At 40.1% G+C, this 26,002-nt stretch overlaps 2 protein-coding genes across 7 annotated transcripts in view; both read left to right on the top strand.

Annotated features, from left to right (window-relative positions):
- Positions 1-11,246, top strand: part of LOC138855479 (uncharacterized) — a 91,355-nt gene extending 80,109 nt beyond the window's left edge. Inside the window, exon 2 of the mRNA XM_070105075.1 lies at positions 11,224-11,246. The gene's annotated coding sequence lies outside the window, so the exon portion shown is untranslated. The remainder of the gene's footprint in view (positions 1-11,223) is intronic.
- Positions 1-26,002, top strand: part of Pisd (phosphatidylserine decarboxylase) — a 166,392-nt gene that overhangs the window by 124,814 nt on the left and 15,576 nt on the right. For 4 of the 6 annotated variants that reach the window (XR_011394731.1, XR_011394730.1, XM_070105073.1 and 1 more), the window contains exons 2-3: positions 13,884-14,135; positions 17,936-18,180. Coding sequence is in view for 4 of the 6 variants with exons in the window: in XM_070105071.1 (XP_069961172.1) it covers positions 13,884-14,135; positions 17,936-18,180 (497 nt within the window). In the remaining 2 variants the exon portion in view is untranslated. Of the gene's footprint in view, positions 1-744; positions 799-3,322; positions 3,368-6,106; positions 6,246-13,883; positions 14,136-17,935; positions 18,181-26,002 lie in introns of those variants that run through there. The other 2 variants (XM_070105072.1, XM_070105074.1) reach the window with 2 other exon arrangements.

Genomic DNA, 26,002 nt, shown 5'->3' with positions numbered 1-26,002 from the left:
ATGTTTGTGTCTGGTGTTATGCCTGTGGGTTCTGTCACAGCTATCAAGAAAGCATTTTAGGTCAAGGTTGATATTAGAGTTTAAGGCCCTGTAGATGTAGATTGCACAGTAGTAAGTGTGGATGTACTGAACTGGGAGTAAGTTTAGGTCTATGAAGAGTGGGGGGGTGTTGCCAGGGATGGGATTTAGTGATTATTCTTACTGCAGCTTTTTGTTGGGTTATTATTGGCTTTAGGTTAGGTTAGGTTAGGTGTGTTGCTGCAGTTGATCCCCAAGCACAAATAGCATAGGTGAGGTATGGATAAATAAGTGAGTGGTATAGTGTGAGAAGGGCATTTTGCGGCACGTAGTATCGTATCTTGGAGAGGATCCCAACCGTTTTGGATACTTTTTTGGTTATATGCTGGATATGGGTGCTGAAATTCAGGTTGTTGTCAAGGTATAAGCCTAGGAATTTACCCCCATTATTTCTGATAATTAGTGTTGTCAATCATAATGTTAATTTGTGCATCTCCTGCTCTGCTACCAAACATAATATAGTAGGTTTTGTCAGTGTTAAGCGTAAGTTTATTGGCTGTCATCCAAGTCGATATTTTGCTCGGTTAATGTAGGTTAATTAATGAGCTCAGGTTGAAAATTAATTATTGATATATTAAAAAATTGCATAATTTTCCAAATACTCATTTTTTTCACCCAATTTTCATTATAATATTTCCAAACTTATTTTCACATGTCTTACAATAGAATTTCATCAGTACGGACCAAGATATTTAACAGATCATTGGGTCCTGCCAACTTGTAAGTATCTTGCTATATATTATTATTATATATTAAAAATAAAAGCTTTGAGACGAATTCAACTACAGATTCCTGTTGTCCTGTTCACCTAGCAGCAAATAGGTACCTGGGTGTTAGTCGACTGGTGTGGGTCGCATCCTGGGGGACAAGATTAAGGACCCCAATGGAAATAAGTTAGACAGTCTTCGATGACGCACTGACTTTCTTGGGTTATCCTGGGTGGCTAACCCTCCAGGGTTAAAAATCCAAACGAAATCTTAATACAGTTAGGTATTGTATTACATCTGTAATTATTTTTGCCTGATATGTGAGTCATATCTTATATACAGTACAAAAGGCCAGGATAATTATGTACTCATGGAGGGGTAACTTTTTTCTTCCTCCCACTTTTTATTTTTTTTATTGCTCGTAACTCGAAAATACCTCAGCCAATCGGCTTAAAATTTAAACACTTGTTTACGGTAAGGAGGACCAAATTCTAAGAGCAACTAGTATGTTTGTAGATGAATGGTTCAGAGAACCGACATGTTGATAAATTAGACACATGTGCAACTCTTGGGTATCTTTATTGAGGAAACGTTTCGCCACACAGTGGCTTCATCAGTCCATACATAGGAGAAACTTGAAGAACAGGAGGAGAATGAGGTAATCAGTCCCTCAACCTTGAGTCGATGTGTTCAGTCCATCAATCTTGAGTAGAATACGGCATATGAGCGGAGAAGCAGCTTATAAACCGTATGGCAGGAGAGGTGCAGCAGTCATTCATCTACAAACCTGTCAGACACTGCAACTTCTTGGGATCTTAATACTTAGGAATTCTTCGCTTGCCTAATTCTTGGGCACGACCTACTTCCACATTGAACAAATGTTACACCACCTATGACTGCTGCACCTCTCCTGCCATACGGTTTATAAACTGCTTCTCCGCTCATATGCCGTATTCTACTCAAGATTGATGGACTGAACACATCGACTCAAGGTTGAGGGACTGATTACCTCATTCTCCTCCTGTTCTTCAAGTTTCTCCCATGTATGGACTGATGAAGCCACTGTGTGGCGAAACGTTTCCTCAATAAAGATACCCAAGAGTTGCACATGTGTCTAATTTATGAACTAGTATGTTCACATGTCCTGTGACCAAGTTGTAACCCATCCCCAGCATCCTAGAATATAATAATAATATCTTTATTTCTACAAGTATAGTACATGTACAAGGTATACCAGTACATGTACAAGGTATACCAGTACATGTACAAGGTATACCAGTACATGTACAAGGTATACCAGTACATGTACAAGGTATACAAGTACATGTACAAGGTATACAAGTACATGTACAAGGTATACAAGTACATGTACAAGGTATACAGATCATAGCTGACATCAGTGACATACTACTATATAGAAAGTTGCTTATTATGCTGAGCATTTCACACAAGACCATTAAAAACAAATTAACTAATATATGAAACTTGAAAACTAAAGAAGTGGTTATAACTATGACCATAATTTTTAAATGGGTGGACCGATAAGCCAGCGGAAGGCCTCGATCAGATGACCAAAATCTCCAATGGCGGGTCACCATCTAAAACCCGCTTACTTAACCTACCCTTAAAAACACCTTCAGTAATAGTTGATTACCTTTGTAACTTGTTAAGCAATCAAAACTCCGCGGTCCAGTCCCTAGATACATTATGTACCTCCCACAGAATGTATATATCTCCCACAGGATGGGTATGGGGTACATAAACATGCTTAACTAACTTCAGTAATGTATATACGAGCACTTAATTTGGTCTTAACATATAGTTAACATTTGTACTTAATATGTATAGTCGTATGTCCAATAATATTAAAGTACGTATATGACTTAGAGTACGAGGCAGGATTAAGTAAGATTATTTAGGCACATACAGACAGTACAATTATCATATATAGTGTAAATTACAAAGGATAACCCGAAAAACTTAGTTACATATTTGTATTGGGGTCCTAGGGAGTGATAGATCAAATTATATATTAATTATATGGTATTTATTTATTTTTTTATTTATTTTTTTATTTATTTCCAATTTGAGCACACATACAGAGGTACAAAAAAATACAGATAAGAGCAGTATGCCAAAGCCACTTATACGTATCATCTACGACTCAAACCTACCTAAGAAAGTTCAAACCATACCACGGGTGGGGTTAGAACCCGCGGACTGGAGTTTTGAGACTCTCTGACCGCGGGTTCTATCCCGCCCGTGGTATGGTTTGTTTGCAATCGTGTCATTACGATTTCGTGTGTGCCAAAGTTAAATTAGTTACTCATAAAATCGTTTTCTTTGAAAGATGATTGACTTCATACGGTTTATATAGTAAAGATTTATTGCTAAAATAATATTTTTATATATCTTGGGGAAGAACAGATGAATACATTTATTAAAATTTATACTATAAAAGGAATTCTTGACTTGAAGTGAAGACTTATGAAATTATATATTAAGAACAGTGTTTCACAACCTGGAATTAACGTCATTGTTGGCTTGTATTGTGTGCCATAACAAACTTGGACCATGTGATTGTTTGTAGCTCTGCTGGACCACACCATCACTGGACCACACCATCACTGGGACAGATCACTGAACCACACCATCACTGGACCACACCATCACTGGGACAGATCACTGAACCACACCATCACTGGGACAGATCACTGAACCACACCATCACTGGACCACACCATCACTGGACCACACCATCACTGGACCACACCATCACTGGACCCCACCATCACTGGACCACACCATCACTGGACCACACCATTACTGGACCACACCATTACTGAACCACACCATTACTGGGACAGATCACTGAACCACACCATCACTGGACCACACCACTGGACCACCATCACTGGGACAGATCACTGAACCACACCATCACTGGACCACACCACTGGACCACACCATCACTGGGACAGATCACTGAACCACACCATCACTGGACCACACCACTGGACCACACCATCACTGGACCCCACCATCACTGGACCCCACCATCACTGGACCCCACCATCACTGGACCCCACCATCACTGGACCACACCATCACTGGACCACACCATCACTGGACCCCACCATCACTGAACCACACCATCACTGGACCACACCATCACTGAACCACACCATCACTGGACCACACCATCACTGGACCACACCATCACTGGACCACACCATCACTGGACCACACCATCACTGGACCACACCATCACTGGACCACACCATCACTGGACCACACCATCACTGGACCACACCATCACTGGGACAGATCACTGAACCACACCATCACTGGACCACACCATCACTGGACCACACCATCACTGGACCACACCATCACTGGACCACACCATCACTGGACCACACCATCACTGGACCACACCATCACTGGACCACACCATCACTGGACCACACCACTGGGACAGATCATTGAACCACACCATCACTGGACCACACCTTCACTGGACCACACCTTCACTGGACCACACCATCACTGGACCACACCATCACTGGACCACACCATCACTGGACCACACCATCACTGAACCACACCATCACTGGGACAGATCATTGAACCACACCATCACGACCACACCATCACTGAGACAGATCATTGAACCACACCATCACTGGGACAGATCATTGAACCACACCATCACTGGGACAGATCATTGAACCACACCATCACTGGGACAGATCATTGAACCACACCATCACTGGGACAGATCATTGAACCACACCATCACTGGGGCAGATCATTGAACCACACCATCACTGGGGCAGATCATTGAACCACACCATCACTGGGACAGATCATTGAACCACACCATCACTGGGACAGATCATTGAACCACACCATCACTGGGACAGATCATTGAACCACACCATCACTGGGACAGATCATTGAACCACACCATCACTGGGACAGATCATTGAACCACACCATCACTGAACCACACCATCACTGGACCACACCATCACTGGGACAGATCATTGAACCACACCATCACTGGGACAGATCATTGAACCACACCATCACTGGGACAGATCATTGAACCACACCATCACTGGACCACACCATCACTGGGACACACCATCACTGAGACAGATCATTGAACCACACCATCACTGGGACAGATCACTGGACCACACCATCACTGGGACAGATCATTGAACCACACCATCACTGGGACAGATCATTGAACCACACCATCACTGGGACAGATCATTGAACCACACCATCACTGGGGCAGATCATTGAACCACACCATCACTGGGACAGATCATTGAACCACACCATCACTGGACCACACCATCACTGGACCATACCATCTCTGGGACAGATCATTGAACCACACCATCACTGGAACAGATCATTGAACCACACCATCACTGGGACAGATCATTGAACCACACCATCACTGGACCACACCATCACTGGGACACACCATCACTGAGACAGATCATTGAACCACACCATCACTGGACCACACCATCACTGGACCACACCATCACTGAGACAGATCATTGAACCACACCATCACTGGACCACACCATCACTGGACCACACCATCACTGGACCACACCATCATTGAACCACACCATCACTGGACCACACCATCACTGGACCACACCATCACTGAGACAGATCACTGGACCACACCATCACTGGACCACACCATCACTGGACCACACCATCACTGGACCACACCATCATTGAACCACACCATCACTGGACCACACCATCACTGGACCACACCATCACTGGACCACACCACAGTGCTAGACAATGGGAACTATGGCTAATGTGTAGTGATAATTTCTTAGTTACCTGTAGTTGTTTCCAGGGGTCACTGCCCCCCCCCCACTGCCCAGTCCTTGACCAGGCCTACATTCTAATAATGTAAAATTTAATGTACCGATGATGCCCACAACTTGCCAGAGTTAGGTTCCTGAAGCGACTGGTATTAGGAAGCCTCTTACTTTCTATATTTAAGAACTGACCAGTCCTTGTAACCCCTAAACTGTCTGAGTGTAGATGTATGTACACTTGTGTAGTGCTCCGAACGTATATCTGTGTTTTATTTTACGTTTGAAAGCATGTAAAATAAAACGTAGATCTTCATTCGGAGCGCTACGTGAGTGAATGTTGATTCTACGTTTGGACAGTTTAAGGGTTAAATACAATGTTGCTCCAATCACATTATTGACATTCGTAAGTAATGCAAGTGGTGAATAAAATTCTATGGAGATTTTTCAATTTAGTGGTCACGGGCTGAACACAAGACAATGGTTACTATAAAAACATTATGAATGAAGTATGTGAGGCATCTATGATATGACCTTTAAAGACATTCTCAAGTAAAATTTAATCATGTGCATCATGAAGAACATGAATTCTGGGGTTTGTGTTATAAATATCACCTTAATAACGAGTTTGTTTTTATATACGTACAGTGGAACCTCGTTACCTAGACAGCTCCAAACTAAAACAATTTGGTATTCAAACACATTCGTAAATCGCTCGGTAGTCGACCGTTGGCTCGGCACTTGGCCAAACACAACCTGCCAGAACTATGTTATAAATCATTTCACGTTTCTTCGTATTTTTTGGTGTTTTTTATATTTGTGTAAATAAGTCACCATGGGGCCTAAGAAGGTTAGTGATAACAGCCAACCAAAAAGAAAATTGATTGGGAAAAATTTGTTCTGTACTCAAACAGATCAACACTCGAACAGCCTTCTGGAACCAATTAAGTTCGAGTGCCGAGGCTCCACTGTATGTCCATTTTTTCATATTTGTTTAGGATGTGTTTACCTGGAGAAGGTTTTGGGGGTCAATGCCCCCGCAGCCCGGTCTGAGACCAAGCCTGTGTGTACATATATATACAGTGGACCACCAGTTTACGATATTATATCATTCCAGAAGTATGTTCAGGTGACAGTACTGACCGAATTTGCTCCCATAAGGAATATTGTGAATTAGATTAGTCCATTTCAGACCCCCAAACATACACATACAAACGCACTTACATAAATACACTTACATAATTGGACGCATTGGGAGCTGATCGTAAACCGGGGGTCCACTGTACAGTGGACCCCCGCATAACGATTACCTCCGAATGTGACCAATTATGTAAGTGTATTTATGTAAGTGCGTTTGTACGTGTATGTTTGGGGGTCTGAAATGGACTAATCTACTTCACAATATTCCTTATGGGAACAAATTCGGTCAGTACTGGCACCTGAACATACTTCTGGAGTGAAAAAATATCGTTAACCGGGGGTCCACTGTATATATATATTTTTTTTTTTTTTTTGCACAAATCAATTTTATAGGCTAAGAGGTGTTATCCTACCTCAGCTTATTTCAAACCCCAGGTCTATCTGAGGTATACTGCCACCCGCAGGATGCCACCGACAACAGTTGATTAACGCCCAGGTACCTACTTACTGTAAGAAATCTAATTACCAGGTACCTACTTAGTGTGGATAATAAACATGACATTACTTGCAGGCGTTCAGACCGCAGTACACGAGCGAAGTGCAAGAAATAATGGGGATTACAATTTTCCAACTTAATGTTCAACATTTCTTTAATAACCGTTACCTCCTTGAGGTTGAACTACATAATTACAATCCCGATGTTATACTCTTGAACGAGACAGCTGCAAGAGTTGATCAACATATTAAATTACGTGGTTACTCTACTGTGGAGAAATCGAGAGGACCCTTTAGTGGTGTAGCTATCTTAGTTAAATTAGGCTATACTTTTAAAAATATTCATGTTGATGAAGATAACATTCTTGCAATAGAAATGACAACGTCTCATGGACAACTAGTGATAGGAACTGGATATTTTCCCCCGAGACAACAATATATAGAGTCAATTCCTCTACATAGGATATTAAGCAGAAATATTCCAACAATTCTAGCAGGAGATTTTAATGCTCATCACCCTGCCCTCTTCAACTATGAGGCTGGTATTCCACTGGGTGACTTAAAAGGAAAGCAACTATTTAATATCATGACAGCTAGAAACTCGTCATTTCAAGGCCCATTCTTTAAATCATACATTGGACCTCATCCAGGGACACCAGATATAGTACTGACAAACAGAGACTGTGACATCTTTCACTGTCGTATATCTCCTGGTGGAAACGTAAGATCTGACCATATCCCCGTTATAATACAACTACAAACTTCTCCATTTAGAATCCCTGTACCTCCTAAACCCAATCTTAACACCCTAGGATTTGACCCCTTCAGGGCATTTCTGGGTGAAGATGAAATTGTGTCATTGGAAAATCTACCTTCCACTGCAATTGATGATGCAATCTGGTCCCTGCATAATTGAATAATTGAAGCTACTAATGCAACTTGTCAATTAGCTTCCACAAAGATATACCAACAATATAAACCTACTAGGGAAATTAGAGACAATTTAAGAAATTATCAAGCAGAATGTCGAAGGCATCTTCAAACGCGACAACCACCAGTAGCTACACTGCACCGATTAAGGCAAGAATTAATCAACATGATTAGTCATCACAAATGGGACTTACGGAAATTGCTAGTTCTTCAAGCTAATCAGTATAAACGTGAACCAGCAAAATTTTGGAGTAAGATCCGACAACTTTTAGGGGCAAAGCACAAGGCTCCTAACTACCTAGTTCATACCTTCACTGATGAGGATGATGAAGATGTTGAAATTAAACTTGACGATCCACAGGACCAGGCTAATTTGATGGGTGATGCATGGGAGAACATTCTCTCCCACAATAACAGTCGTCAATTTAACAATAATCATTATCAGTTGGTAAATGAATGGAGAGATGAGAACTTGGATGATCTACAACCACTACCTTCCATCGATACTTCAACTCTTGAAGATACCCACCCGCTTACTAGACCTATTACATTACTAGAGATGAGTCAGGTCATTGGAAGAATGCGAAATAGAGCCCCTGGCCTCTCTGGAATAACAATGAAACAGATAAAGTTCCTACCTAGAAATTGTAAACAGTCTTTGGTAAATATCTTTAATGCCATCTTGGCCTCAGGACATTTTCCAGTGGTTTTTAAGACTGCTAGGATGATCTTTCTTGGTAAACCCAATAAAGACCTCCACCAACCTGGGAACTATAGACCTATATCTTTACTTGAAGTCACTGGAAAAGTTCTTGAGGTCATTTCCAACAGATTGAACTACTATATGGAGTTTAATCACTTTTTTACTGAAAAACAATTTGGCTTTAGAACACATAGAGGTACCAATCATGCAATAAATGTTATTTTCGATACTGTAGCAAGTCTAAAACATCAGGGCAATCTTGCCTTAATTGCCACCAGAGATGTTCATAAAGCTTTTGATAGCTTATGGCATGATGGCCTTATATACAAACTCATTGACCTACCAGACCATAACTGGACTTTTCTCAGATTAATACATAATTTCTTAACTCAAAGAAAAATCATTCCCACCTTTCATGGCAGTTCGGCAGAGCCTTTTATACCGACAGCTGGTGTCCCACAAGGTTCTTGTCTAAGTCCAATTCTATTCAACATTTATGTGAATGACCTTCCTCAACCAGAGTTTAATGATACAATTGTGACACAGTTTGCAGATGTCGTCTCATCAACTCCGGTAACAGGAAAATACAAGTATGAGAGAGTCATAGAAAAAATGAATATTGAACTTCGTAGAACATCTAATTGGGAAAAGAAATGGAGAATTACGACTAATCCTGACAAGGTCCTTGTTAGCACGATAGGATGTTTTGCATCAACAATTGAAGATAAAGGGGGTATCTCCATCAGAGGTACACCTGTAGCCATTAGAAACCCTAACAAGATTTTGGGATATGAAATAGACAGGCTGCTCCACTCAACATCTCATGTAACTAAAAAGATCAACATAGCCAAAGCTGGTCTTAGCAGTCTCTTTAGATTCAATCAAGCCCCTCAACATGTCAAAAAACATCTGTATAAAATGATAATAAGACCAATACTCGAATACCCTTGTGTCCCAATGTCATTAACAACAAAGACCAACATGCTACGGCTACAAAGGGTCCAGAATAGAGCTCTTCGCTTCATTACCGATACCAGGAGGAGAGACAGAGTTAAAATGGCAGATTTACACATACAAGAAGATATTACTGCCATAAATGTACGCCTCGAGACACTAAAAAAGAAACGACTCTATTCAATGCAAGAACTATACGTGCCAGATAGAGAACATCCTATACAAGTGGTAAATACCACGGATTATATAATCAATACTCCTCCTCACAGGACTCAAAGAATGACTCCCCCACAGAGGGTCCGTTGTTTTATACATAAAGATGATTACCATCGACCCATGATATTGAGCAACCTCACTGATGAAGAAGATTGGGTAGCACCAGAACCCTTCTATGTATATGTACTAAGAAAATCATCGCCCCCAGTTAGGGAGACATCTTATATAACAATCTAATGTAAAAATTATGCTATTTACCATGGCTGGACACCACCTGTAAGAAGCCATTGTCACGTAATTCCATAAACTGGCCAGAAAATTATTGCCTTCATTGTCGCATAAATATCCGTTGTGCAATCGCAAAAAAAAAAAAAAAAAAAATAAAAGCAATTGCAACCTGTATAATTACTACCAATTCAGAGTCATGTACTTATATATCTGTTATATCTATGTGACTCTGATGGGTTAGTATTATACCCCTTAAAGAATATCTTATCATTTCACATACACTTTTTAAATTACACCAAAGTGGTTGGGCCACTTACCTTTTATATCCTACCTCTCTCCCCCCTCCCACCCTTTTCCAATATTTCCATCCTTACCCATCCTTCTTCCTTACCCATCTTACCAAAGCTCTGGTCATCAGAAGAAGTACCTACTTACTGTAAGGAATCTACTTACCAGGTACCTATTTACTGTAAGGAATATTCTTACCTGGTACCTACCTACTGTAAGGAATATTCTTACCTGGTACCTACTTACTGTAAGGAATATTCTTACCTGGTACCTACTTACTGTAAGGAATATTCTTACCTGGTACCTACTTACTGTAAGGAAACATGACCAACATTTCCACCAGTATCGGTGATCGAGCCAGTTTCTTATTGGCTATTGGAATGATATCCAGTTTATCTGGTTAAGTTACAATATGTGTAACAAGTGTATTCGTAAACAAATTGAAAACATTTATTTTATCCTCCCCTCAAGGATGGTGTTTTGATGCTAGTGAAGGGCTCTTGATCCAAGGAATTGGACATGGTCTCCCCTGTCCAAAATGCCCCGGCATGATAGTGGCTTTCTTTGTACTGGTCACAGACCGGGCCGCGGGGGCGTTGACCCCCGGAACTCACTCCAGGTAAACTCCAGGTAAACTCCAGGTACAGTGGACCCCCGCTTAACGATCACCTCCAAATGCGACCAATTATGTAAGTGTATTTATGTAAGTGCGTTTGTACGTGTATGTTTGGGGGTCTGAAATGGACTAATCTACTTCACAATATTCCTTATGGGAAAAAATTCGGTCAGTACTGGCACCTGAACATACTACTGGAATGAAAAAAGTTCGTTAACCGGGGGTCCACTGTACTTAACAAATCAAAATTTTAATTACACATTGTAATCTTTGTGAAGAAATAAAATTCTTTTATTCTTAACCTGATTGTTTCTCATTTCCCAGGTGCTGTATTATTGAATAATTTATTTAGGTACAGGTACACATAAATACAATTATCATACATAGTGTACATTACCTAGGATAACCAAAAAGAAAGTAATTGGGGTTTTTGAAAAAAAGCAAGGCATCGACCTTGCCAGGATATAACAGTAATATATCACTGGGATGTTAATGTTGCAGTTTGAAAACTGTAGTGTAAAGCACCCTTCTGGCAAGACAGTGATGGAGTGAATGATGGTGAAAGTTTTTCTTTTTCGGGCCACCCTGCCTTGGTGGGAATCGGCCAGTGTGATAATAATAAAAAAATTTTTGTCTTCAATGTTTTTGCTTGCATACATTCCCATCCATTCTGCTTGTGTGCTTACCCTTCCTATGCAAGTGGAATACGAGTAGTGATAATGGCTGTGTTTTATGCTATGCATTGGGCTTTAGTTTGCAATTTAATCAGAAACATTTGTAATCTTCTAAAAACTGTGTAATTGTGTCTAACTAAAAAGATGAGATTTGTTCAGATCTTTAATCCAGAGCTAGACAGCCGGGGTAACAGAAAAAAGTCAGTGTGTCATTGAGGACTGTCTGTCTTATTTCCATTGTGGTCCTTCATGTTCCCCAGGATGCCACCCACACCATTCCACTAACAGGAGCAGCAGGTGTAAGGAAACATTCTTAGTGAAGGTAATAGCTTTCCTGATGGTGCTCAACTTCTTCAGGTAACTTAGTCCCATATATAGCCATGCTGTGCTGGCCATATTGGCTGCTAGCAGAAAACTTGGGTAACCTGGTAGCTGACAGACCAGCCTGGCCTCAGGCTGGTCACAGAAGGTACAAAATCCCTCAAAACCAGTAACAAGTATACGTATTTAGATCATATTTGATGGCAAATTGTTTTTGAAGGCATTCACACTTCGGAGCTTCATTAAATTCCATAAAATCTTTGATCATTTACAATAGAGTAAATCTACGATATATGGAGACTAATAGGAGGAAGATATGTGGCTAGTGATTCAATTGTGGTTTATAGAGATGAGATTGTTTTTCCATGATTATAATAACAGACAAATCTGTAACCTATAAACTTAGCCCATTGTTTCTGAATCTGATGACCCAGCAGATTTTGTCCAGTATTTCCAGAGTATGTTAAATTTAAAACCATAAGCAAAGGTTTACTGTACTGTGCTAACACTGATGGTTATATCTCGCTCCATCACTGAGTCAGAGATGTGTTTTTAGGTGAAATACAGTGGACCCCTGACTTATGATCAGCTCCCAACTCAAACAATTATGTAAGTGTATTTTTGTAAGTGCTTTTGAAAGTGTATTTTTGGGGGTCTGAAACGGACTCATCTAATTTACAATATTCCTTATGGGAGCAAATTTGTTCAGTAACGGCACCCGAACAGCCTTCTGGAACGAATTAATAACGTGAGTTGGGGGTCCGCTGTATGTATACGGTGGTACCTCGAGATACGAACTTAATTCGTTCCAGAAGGCTGTTTGAGTGCCGATACCAAATGAATTTGTTTCCATAAGGAACATTGTAAATTAGATTAATCCATTTCAGTCCCCCAAAAATACGCTTACAAAAGCACTGATGTAAATACACTTACATAATTGTTCTAGTTTTCAGTTGTTCATATCCCGAGGTACCACTGTACTGTACAATCTTTTATAAATATCCACATTATGAGAAACCAATTGTTTCACAGATGCATGTTGATGTAATTCAGAAAATTAGTGTAAACTCATAGGCCTACCATGGCCTTGTTTGCAAATGCATTGGGTAATAGCTGGGTGAGAGGGGGGAGCAAGCTACATGAAAGGTGTGACATGTGGAGGGTAACTAGTATAGATTGAGTACTCTAATACACAGATAACCAACATATAGGAAACAGAAGGTTATGACGATGTTTCGGTTTGATGTGGACCATTTACAAGTCACACGAACACACGAGTGTGGGAGCCAGTATACATAGGAGAGTGGGACAAGGATGGTACAAAGAGAGGAAGAAAGATGGAATTGGAGAAGTGTTGTAACTTACTAGCTAACAGAGCTCTTCTGCACGTCATCTCATCTCATTTTGAAATAAAAGCAGTGTTTACAGAATAAAAAAGGATACAAAAACTTTTTTTTTTTACTAACAGGAGGATTTTTATTATTTAACTTTAAATTATCAAGTTTGTATGTGTGGGTTTATGGCACAAGAACTTTATGGCATTTGTGAATTTATAGTTTAAAGTGTAATGATGATAATGTGGTAAAAGAAATGTTTCACTAAATAAATATAATAATGATATTGTACAAGAAATGTTTTAACTAATTTCTTTGGAATTTTTCTTTACAGTGTTTTTTGATACAAACATTATGGCCCAATCAAGTTTAAAGCAGTATCTTCGCTCTCTTCGCTGGACTCCTTTACCAGTTGGTGTTGGCTTGGCACTAATTGCATTCCAACAGTATAGACACACTCGAAAGAGGGAAGCTGCAAAACTTGGTCGGTTGGACCCGTGCGACTGCTTAGCCGATGAATGGGAAGTTGAAGCGTACAAGTTACTACCTCTCCGATCATTCTCAAGAGCCTGGGGTTGGGTAAATGGTACGTTCGGAGTTGAGCAGTCTTATGTTGTTATTAGTGACTGGATATTCATCACTTCAGATTCTTATGTTGGTTTTGTTAATACAGTGGTACCTTGAGTTTCGAACAGCTCCCAGCTCGAACAATTATGTAAGTGTATTTTTGTAAGTGCTTTTTTAAGTGTATTTTTTGGGGTCTGAAATGGACTAATCTAATTTACATTAATCTTTATGGGAACAAATTCATTCGGTATCGGCACTCGAACAGCCTTCTGGAACGAATTAAGTTAATAACTCGAGGTACCACTGTAATTGGGTATTCATCACTTCAGATTCACTGTTATTTATTTTGTTGATTTTGTCTTGCACTGTCAGCTTTAACCCTTAAACTGTCCAAGCAGATCTACGTTCACATGCATAGTGCTCCAAAAGTAGATCTGTTTTTTTTTTACATACACTGTATTTTCAAATATAACAAAAAAAATGTAGACCAAAGTTTTTTTTTTTATACTTTTTTTACATACAGTGGTCCCTCAATAATTGTCCGGCCTGAAAGTCATCCATTTCGGAAATAGTCCCTTTATTTCGTCTAAACATTGGCTCGCAAATGGTCCATTAACTCGCTAATCGTCCTTCGTCTGGGACACATACTCACGCTCTGAGCCGCCTGGGCCTGCCTTCCAAGCCAGTGTGCCATTGTTTACAAGTGAGCGACGGTCCCCTCACTTGCTCCTACGAAATATTTCATAATATTCCATTGATTTTAGTGCTTGCACGTGCTAAATAAACTACCATGGCTCCAAAGAAAGCTCCTAGTGCCAGCCCTTTGGTAAAGAATGTGAGAAACACATATAATTTATGAAAAAGTTTGTAAAAAAATACAAAGGTGGTGGTGGTGGTGGTGGTAGTGGTCGAGTGGAAGCAGTTGTGATAGTGGTTGATGGTGGTAGTGATGGTGGTACAGGGTTCTTTCTTTAGTGATTCAGTGATTATATTAACTCCTCCAATGTTGTTGGAGTTATATAGGGCTACAGAAAACACCGCCGCCTTGCTGCTGCTTCACCACCATTATGGACGGCTTACTCTCGGTGGCCCTTATATACCCAACAACAACACAACACAACACCTCTCGTGACATACGTAATGACTTATTTTATTCATTCTAGAGTATATTCCATATTTCTATGTTATTAATATCGTTTATTATGTCATATTAGTTGAATTGTGATAGATAAATAAGCCGTAGAGTTGATATTAGTGTCATATTCTCCAACAATAAACTTGCCATCCCTCCCTCACACAAACAAGTCTCCAATAAGAACATAAGAAAGAAGGAACACTACAGTAGGCCTGCTGGCCCATACTAGGCTGGTCCTTCACAAATCCAACCCACTAACAGAACAAATGCTACCCAAGCAATAAGCTCAGGTGCAAGTCCGACTCAAATCCAACCCCTCTCAGTCATGTATTTATCCAGTCTAAATTTGAAACTACCCAATGTTTTAGCTTTGATCACCCTACTAGGCAGACCATTCCACTCATCAACTACCCCTATTACCAATGTTCATTTATACATTTTATTAGTGCTTTACATTTATTTAGCATTTTTTTCTGCATGTAAATCTATATTTATGCTAGGGAAGTGACCCCTGAAGTGACAGGTGGCCCGGTGGTCTGGTGGCTAAAGCTCCCGCTTCACACACGGAGTGCCCGGGTTCGATTCCCGGCGGGTGGAAATTCCGACACGTTTCCTTACACCTATTGTCCTGTTCACCTAGCAGCAAATAGGTACCTGGGTGTTAGTCGACTGGTGTGGGTCGCATCCTGGGGGACAAGATTAAGGACCCCAATGGAAATAAGTTAGACAGTCCTCGATGACGCACTGACTTTCTTGGGTTATCCTGGGTGGCTAACCCTCCGGGGTTAAAAATCCGAACAAAATCTTATCTTATCTTATCTTATAGAGTCCTTATGGAGGGGGATTCCCCTTCCAAACAATAACCTCTCTTCCCTCTCTCCTCCTCCCTGTCTTCCATTCATCAACAACAGCCTTAATAAAGGTAACTGTCATGTTGAATGTTCATTCTTTTGTGCATGTAAATCTATCTTTTAGGTAAAAAAAAAAATTGTTGTTGATACTTCTGGGTGTTTTGAACGAATTAATTGGATTTATATTATTTCTTATGGGGAAAATTGATTCGAAAATCATCTATTTCGATAATAGTCCCACTTCCAGGAATGGATTAAGGACGATAATTGAGGGACCACTGTACTACTTTCAAATGTTGAAAAAACGTAGATCTACATTTGGACAGTTTAAGGGTTAATGTTGACACCACTGCTGATACCATTATTGCTGATGACACCAATGCCACCATTGTTTATGTCACTCTTCTGACCTGCTACCTCTGCCACTGATTCTGTTCTTACAAACCTAAATTATCTCTGACTGTCCCATCTCTAATAAAGACTCACTTTTTTGATTGCCTTTGATTAGCTACATCACTTGTTATCCCTTTTTCCCTTCTTTCTGCTGATATCTCTGCCTCTTCCTATGTGCCATGTTTTCACTTCTTTTGTATGGCTCTGTGTGATTTAGGGGTTTTGTGCTTTCCCCAGAAAATTTACAGATGATTTAGAATAGTAGTCCCCAACCTTTTAGTATAAAAGGGCCAATTTTCTTCACTGAACTTTTTATCAGAAATGCCAGTTTCACTTCAGTATACAGTGGTACCTTGAGTTACGAGCAGCTCCCAACTGGAACAGTTATGCAATTGTATTTTTGTAAGTGCTTTTGTAAGTGTATTTTTGGGGATCTGAAACTGATTAATTTTCATTATTCCTTACGGGAACAAATTCGTTCGGTATCGGCACTCGAACAGCCTTCTGGAACGAATTAAGCTCATAACTCAAGGTACAACTGTACATATTGTTGACACTGTGCAGTTTGGAACTTACAAAAAAGTGTACAGTAAGTCCTCAACTTACACATTGGGGAACCTCCTGAATTGTGTATAATATTCACAGTACAGGAAGTCTTCAACTTACGAACATGTTGGGGACCTGTTTGTACATAATAATGATAAAATAATAATGTTATACACAATAATGATATACACAATACAGAAGATTCTTAACATGTTTGTAAGTCGAAGACTTACCGTATCCGTAATTTTATGTGAGGGCCGCATCCATTTGCAAGAAGGGCCACACGTGGCCCACGGGCTGCAGATTGGGACCCCTGATTTGGAAGTTATAACGTAGTGTGGCATCATTTGAGATTAGTTCTTGTTGAGCACTTGGAAGGACTATTACTACGTCATATTGCATAGCATACTTTATTAGGATGTGAAAATTAGTATGAGTGTGAGCAAGATAGCATTTATGAACAGATACAGGGAAGCTGGTTAACCAGACTTGAGTAATGGAGGTAAAAATTAAAGTACACAAAAATAACCTGCACGTAGGAAAGAGGAGCTTATGATTATGTTTCAGTCCGACTGGACCATTTACCAAGTCAGGCAAAAACGTCATAGTAAGCTCTTCTCTCCTATGTGCGGGTTATTTTTGTGTATTGTTCCTGTTGCGATATTGTGCCTTTTTGTTCTACTAGAATTACAGTATCTGCACTATAAAAGAGGGATGAGGATATTGCAGTTTGTAGGTCCATCCAAACTGTGGTGTATGCATGCTTCTGACGAGGCATCAGTTGAATGAATCATGGTGAATGCATTTCCTTTTTTTGGGGGAGGGGCTGGATCACCCAGTTTAAGACAAAATTCATATCACATTACTTTTATTTTTCCATTTTCTTCATTTCAGCATTAGAGTTGCCAGAATGGTCTAGGAAGTCTGTTCTAGGGCTCTACGTGCGAACATTTGGATGCAACATGGCCGAAGCCGAAGTAGAGGATCTTGGTAAATACAGGTGTCTCTCAGAACTGTTTCGACGCTCATTGAAAGATGGCTTGCGTCCAGTAGATGTGTCTGCCTCTGTAGTCAGCCCAGTTGATGGCAGAATTGTCTCCTTTGGTGTTGTTAGCTGTGGCACTCTGGATCAGGTTAAGGTAAATTTTGCTTGCATACCATTCACATCAATTCTTACATAACATTCACATAATTCTTACTTTTTTTTTTTTATCATCAAACCAGCCATATCCCACCAAAACGAAAGTTTTTCTTTTTAAATTTATTAATGTACATATACTGGAGAAGGGGTTACTGGCCCCTTGCCACTGGCATTTGAGTCCCATCTTACGACACTCATGGTTTATGGAGGAAGAATTCTGTTCCATTTTCCCACAGAGGTGAGTGGAAATAAACAAGACCAAGAGCTAGTAAGAAAATAGAAAACCCAGAGGAGTGTGTATATATGCTCGTACATGTATGTGTAGTGTGACCTAAGTGTAAGTAGAAGTAGCAAGACATACCTGAAATCTTGCATGTTTATGAGATGGAAAAAAGACACCAGCATTCCTACCATCATGTAAAACAATTACAGGTTTCCGTTGAATATTTTCTTTGGTTTATGTAAATTAGATTCATTTATAATTAATAGAACTATTGTACAACTTAAACTATGATAAATTTCTTGAGTTCTCCATGGGGAAATGGAACAGAATTCTTCCTCCGTAAGCCATGAGTGTCATAAGAGGCGACTAAAATGCCGGGAGCAAGGGGCTAGTAACCCCTTCTCCTGTATATATTACTAAATTTAAAAGAAGAAACTTTGGTTTTTCCTTTTGGGCCACCCTGCCTCGGTGGGCCACCCCGCCTCGGTGGGCCACCCCACCTCAGTGGGCCACCCCACCTCAGTGGGATACGGCTGGTGCATTGAAAGAAAAAAGAAATTTCTTTAGTATTAAGTAGTCAGTAAGCCATTAAATTAATTAAGTCTGCCCATAATACCTAGGCATGATAGAGGCTCTTTTCACTGCAACTCATTATTGTAAATACATAAATCTCAATGTACTACTTGCAAAGAAATAAAATTTGACTTTGACTTTCAAAACTCACTTGGCAGGATGATAGTACCTCCCTGGGTGGTTGCTGTCTACCACCTACTACCCAGGAATTCTTACATATCATTCACATAAATCTTACATACATTCACATAATTCTTACATAAAGTTACATGATTCTTACATACTATTCACATTTAGCCAATTTATTTTTTATTAACACATCGGCCGATCCCCACCAAGGCAGGGTGGCCTGAAAAAGAAAAACTTTCGTCATCATTCACTCCATCACTGTCTTGCCAGAAGGGTGCTTTACACTACAGTTATAAAACTGCAACATTAACACCCCTCCTTCAGGGTGTAGACACTGTACTTCCCATCTCCAGGACTCGAGTCCGGCCTGCCGGTTTCCCTGAATCCCTTCATCAATGTTACTTTGCTCACACTCCAACAACACGTCAAGTATTAAAACCATTTGTCTCCATTCACTCCTATCAAATATGCTCATGCACGCTTGCTGGAAGTCCAAGCCCCTCGCACACAAAACCTCCTTTACCCCCTCCCTCCAACCCTTCCTAGGCCGACCCCTACCCCTCCTTCCCTCCACTACAGATTTATACACACTCGAAGTCATTCTGTTTTGTTCCATTATCTCTACATGTCCAGACTACCTCAACAACCCCTCCTCAGCCCTCTGGATAATAGTTTTGGTAATCCCACACCTTCTCCTAATTTCCGAACTACGAAGTCTCTGCATTATATCCACACCACACATTGCCCTCAGACATGACATCTCCACTGCCTCCAGCCTTCTTCTCGTTGCAACATTCATTACTCATGCTTCACACTCATACAGGAGTGTTGGTATAACTATACTCTCATACATTCCCCTTTTTGTCTACACAGACTCCTAAGTGCACCACTCACCCTTCTTCCCTCATCATTTCTGTGATTCACCTCATCCTTCATAGGCCCATCTGCTGACACGTCCACTCCTAAATATCTGAATACATTCACCACCTCCATACTCTCTCCCTCCAATCTGATATCCAGTGTTTCGCTGCCTAATCTTTTTGTTAGGATAACTCTCCAACTTAGATCACCAGGATTACAATGATACACATTTATGAAGCAGGTTCATAAGCCACAATATTGTGACAATAACTTTTTATAGATGCCCATCTTCAGTTACAAACATGCGAGACAAAATATGTGATGTGACGAAGCTAACATTTTTTATGATACTGATACCAGTACAGTGGACCCCCGCTTTACGATCAGCTCCCAATGCGACCAATTATGTAAGTGCATTTATGTAAGTGCGTTTGTACGTGTATGTTTGGGGGTCTGAAATGGACTAATCTAATTCACAATATTCCTTATGGGAACAAATTCGTTCAGTACTGGCACCTGAACATACTTCTGGAATGAAATAATATCGTAAACTGGGGGTCCACTGTACTCAGTTTTTAGGCCGATGCCACAAGTACTGTTGATACCTTTACTTTTCGATATTTTTTTTATTGTAGAAGGGTATGCTTATTGCTGAATAGGTATCAGATAATCTAGAAATGTTAATTGTTAAATAACTTAATTTCTCTGAGATGCTAATAGTCCATATACATTACACAGGCACCACCGTGAGGCTTACAAATTGAGAAAAGAAATTATAAAATTTCTGGATCTATCAATATATTTAGTTAAGTGATGAAGATATCAGAATTCAGTTATGAAAATAGATGTCTGAATAATTTCCAGTTACAGTGCAACCTTGGTATACGACCTTAATTCATTCCGGAAGGCTGTTCAAGTGCCGCTCCTTTTGAATATCAAACAAGTTCTTCCCAACCAATTTTCTGTTTGGTTGGATGTTACCACTAATCGTCGTAGGCCCCATGGTGACTTATTTATACAAATAATACTAAAAAAAAAGCCAAAAAATGTTTGGTCAAGTGCTGAGCTTTGTTCGAATGGGGAGCTGGTCGTATACCAAGGTTCCACTGTATATTAAACACAAAACTAAAACACCGTACACTTACTTAAAGTTTTAAATATTCTGAAAACTTAAAAAATCATGTAAGTAAGTTTATTCAGGTATACACAAATACAGTTACATAGAATTATCATACATAGCAACATATGTGTAGAGAACCTAGGATAACCCAAAAAAGTCATGGATTGTTACAATAAACAAATTGAAATTCTAAAATTATAGTTCAGAACTTGAACAACAGCCTCCCTCTCCATTATTAAACTGAATTATATAACTGACAAATTTCTAATTTTTTTTCCATGAAACTGGCCATATCCCACCAAGGCAGGGTGACCTAAAGAAAGAAAAAAAGTTTCTCTTTTTAATTTTAGTAATGTATACAGAAGGGGTTACTAGCACCTCGCTTCTGGCATTTTAGTCGCCTCTTAAAACACGCATGGCTTACGGAGGAAGAATTCTGTTCTACTTCGCCATGGAGATAAAATTAAATAAACAAGAACTAGTTAGAAAATAGAAGAAAATCCAGAGGGGTATGTATATATATGCTTGTATGTGTAGTGTGACCTAAGTGTAAATAGAAGTAGCAAGACGTACCTGAGGTCTTTCATGTTTACCAGACAGAAAAAAGACACCAGCAGTCCTACCATTGTGTAAAACAATTATGGGCTCCTGTTTTAACCCTTTGACTCCTAATCCTGAGGTGTCTCCTGGTGTCGCAAAATTTAAAAAAAAAATTATTTTTTCTTGTGAAATGATAGAGAATCTTTTCCCGATTGTAATGACACCAAAAAAACGAAATTTGATGGAAAACTGACAGAGTTATGCTCTCGCGAAGTTAGCGACCTCGGAGCTGTTTACAAATCGGCAATTTCGCCCACTTTGAGCCCTATTTTCGGCTAATTCCAATGTTCCAGTCGCCCAAACTCATAGCTATTTCTTTAGAACTCCATTTTTTCTATCGATTGAGTACAAGAAACTGCCCATTTACCGATTTCAACTACCTAATACAGTGGACCCCCGGTTAACGATATTTTTTCACTCCAGAAGTATGTTCAGGTGCCAGTACTGACCGAATTTATTCCCATAAGGAATATTGTGAAGTAGATTAGTCCATTTCAGACCCCCAAACATACACGTACAAACGCACTTACATAATTGGTCGCATTCGGAGGTAATCGTTATGCGGGGGTCCACTGTACATACAATACTTACCTTGAAATATGACACCAGTCACCCTTCTCTTACGCAGTTGCAGTATGAAAACGGCAGAAAAACGGAAAAAGCACCAAACATAATGAAAAAAAAGGCTCATATGAAAACCACTAAAAATGTGGAATGCCAAAAAGAGGGTGCCAAATATGCAGGGCTCTCATGTACAGCACAATACACAAGAACACAGTACAGTAATTTTTCTTTTTCTGATGATAGACGAACTTGCAGATGTACAGTATAGTATTGCCATGTGGTCTAGTGGTGACCTAGAATAATTTATTCTGAGTCAATGGAGTTGTAAGGCTTGAGCAGTAACATTGTAGATGGTGTGGGAGATGTAGATGGCTCAGGCTTACTGGTAGTGTTTTGGGGAACATAGGATGAGGAACAGGTTTACAGAATGAATCCAGCTTGATTTGTTTGGCATTTTGATGCTCAACAGAATGATAATCAACAGCAACATGCTGTCGAGTATCAATCCTTGTACAGTGGTCCCCCGCTTTTCGTAGTTCCCGGCAATCGTAAAATTCGCCAATCATAGGGGTATTTTGTTATAAACATGGACTCGCTTTTCATAGATTGACTCGCAAGTCATAGTTTATCCGGGACGCGTACCTACTGCGTGAGCCGGGGCGGCAGCCAGTCTGGCATTGTTTACCAGTGAGCGAAGGTCCCCTCACGTGCTCCAGCGAAATATTTCATAATATTCCATTTATTTTAGTGCTTGCAAGTACTAAATAAGCTACCATGGCTCCAAAGAAAGCTCCTACTGCCAAGCCTGTGGTAAAGAAGGTGAGAAATACGATTGAAAACCATCATTGAACAATATGAAAGTGGTACAAGTGTGGCCGAACTGTCCAGGATGTATAAGAAACCCTACACAACCTTATGTTCCATAGTGGCCAAGAAAAAGGAAATAAAGGATGCTGTTGTTGCGAAGGGAGTAACTATACTGACAAAAATGAGATCACCAGTACTGGAAGAGGTTGAGAAGTTATTATTGGTGTGGATAAATGAGAAACAATTAGCAGGAGATACTCTTATGACTTCGATTATTTGTGAAAAGGCTAGGCAGTTGCATGAAGATTTGGTAAAGAAATTGCCTGCAAATAGTGGTGAAGTGAGTGAATTTAAGGCCAGCAAAGGCTGGTTTGAGAGATTTAAGAACCATACTGGCATACACAGTGTGGTAAGGCATGGTGAGGCTGCCAGTTCAGACCACAAGGCGGCTGAAAAATATGTGCATGAATTCCAGGAGTATATAGAGGCTGAAGGACTGAAACCTGAACAAGTGCTCAATTGTGACGAAACAGGCCTCTTTTGGAAGAAAATGCCAAAGAGGACCTTCATTACACAAGAGGAAAAGACAATGCCAAGACACAAGCCTATGAAAGACAGGCTGACGCTAATGTTCTGTGCTAATGCTAGTGGGGATTTCAAAGTGAAGCCATTACTAGTGTACCATTCTGAAAATCCCAGAGTGTTCAGGAAAAACAATGTTATGAAGAGTAAATTGTGTGTGTTTTGGAAATCTAATAATAAGGCATGGGTCACGAGGGAAATTTTCATAGAGTGGTTCAGTGAAGTGTTTGGCCCAAGTGTGAAGGAGTATCTCCTGGAAAAGAAATTGGATCTCAAGTGCGTGTTAGTAATGGACAATGCACCTGCTCATCCTCCAAACTTGGATGACCTAATTTTCGAGGAGTTTGGGTTCATCACAGTAAAGTTCTTGCCCCTGAATACCACTCCTCTCCTCCAACCCATGGACCAGCAGGTTATTGCAAACTTTAAAAAACTCTACACAAAAGCAGTGTTTCACAGGTGCTTGACTGTGACCACAGACACTCACTTGACCCTAAGGGAATTTTGGAGAGAACACTTCAGCATCCTCCACTGCATAACCCTTATAGGTATGGCTTGGGAGGGAGTGACTACCAGGACTTTGAACTCTGCCTGGAGAAAATTGTGGCCAGATTGTGTCGACAAGAGGGATTTTGAAGGATTTGGGACTGACCCTAATGAGCCCATGTCTGTTGTAAAATCAATTGTGGCACTGGGGAGTTCCATGGGGTTGGATGTGAGTTTGGAGGATGTGGAAGAGTTGGTGGAGGACCACAATGAAGAGCTCACCACTGAGGAGCTGCAAGAGCTTCAACAGGAAGAGCAACACATCGCAGCTCAGAATCTTGCTGTAGAGGAGGAGGAAGGGAGATGGAAGAAGGTGCCGTCTTCAGAAATTAGAGATTTTTACTATGTGGGGTAAGATGGAAAGCTTTATGGAGAAACATCACCCTAACAAGGTTGTTGCAAGCCAGGTTGGCAACATGTACAGTGACAAAGTCTTGGGCCATTTTAGGGAAGTGTTAAAGAGATGCCAGAAACAGAGCTCTCTCCACAGTTATTTTGTGAGACAGGACTCCAGTGACTCTCAAGGTGGTCCTAGTGGCATTAAGAAGCAGAGAAGAGAAGCAACCCCAGAAAAGCAAATGGTACCTGAGGTGTTGATGGAAGGGGATTCCCCTTCCAAACTATAAACAATCCACTCTCTCTCCTCCTCCAGTCTCCCATACACTAAGAAGAATCTCCAATAAAGGTAAGTGTTATGCTGTTAATGTTTCATTCATCATTTCCCATTGTATTGTTTATGTACTACATGTATATTTCATGTTAAAAATTTTTTTGTTTTAATACTTCTGGGTGTCAGGAACGGATTAATTGTATTTACATTATTTCTTATGGGGAAAATTGATTCGTAAATCGTAAATTTCGTTTATAGTAACTGCTCCAGGAACGGATTAATTACGAAAAACGAGGGACCGCTGTATCTTGGACCAGTTTCATGCACTTCCAAGTAGTAACTGAAAAGCCTTTTAGGCTAGCATCTACACTGTACTTTATAGCATATTGTGTACGCTTTTTCTTGCTTCTACGAATGTCAGACATTTTTTTGCTACACCATTCTCCTCACACACTCAGGCTATTAAAACACCATCCTCCAGCTTCCTTGTTAATTCAAGTTCCTGCTTAATAAGGTTACACACTTTAGAGGTCATTGTTAATAACACTGTACATGGCACTTTAATAAAATTACGAAAAATGGTAAATCCAGGGAAAAATTGGAAATGAAAAATTTGGCGTGAGTACACGCGTGGACAATAACACAGGAAACCGGCAGGCCAGATTTGAGTCCTGGAGATGGGAAGTACAGTGTCTGCACTCTGAAGGAAGGGTGTTAATGTTGCAGTTTTATAACTGTAGTGTAAGTGTGCCTCTGGCAAGACAGTGATGGAGTGGTGGGAGACGGCCGATGTTTGTTTTTGGATGCTGCTTTTTTGTGATTTGGAAAAAGATCCCAAGTAGTATACTGCTATTGGGTATAACAGTCACAATTTCTTTATAACATCTATCAAAAATATATATTTAAAGGTTAATCAGTTAAAGTCACGCAGTGGATGGGGTTTAACCCTTAACCCTTAAACGGTCCAAAAAAATCTGCGTTCAAATTCGTAGTGCTACAAAAGTAGATCTACTTTTTTTTACACGTTTTCAAATGTAAAACAAAAAAAAAAGATGTACATTTTTTCACATACTTTCAGATGTTGAAAAAACGTATATATACGTTTGGACCATTTAAGGGTTAAACTGTCCAAACGTAGATCTACGTTTTTTCAACATTTGAAAGTACAGTGGACCCCCGCATAATGATATTAATCCGTTCTTGAG

This window comes from Cherax quadricarinatus, chromosome 96 (genome assembly GCF_038502225.1).
Source record: "Cherax quadricarinatus isolate ZL_2023a chromosome 96, ASM3850222v1, whole genome shotgun sequence".
Classification (NCBI taxonomy): domain Eukaryota; kingdom Metazoa; phylum Arthropoda; class Malacostraca; order Decapoda; family Parastacidae; genus Cherax; species Cherax quadricarinatus.
Note: the sequence above shows the minus strand (reverse complement) of the source record. Positions and strands in the feature narration are given on the sequence as shown.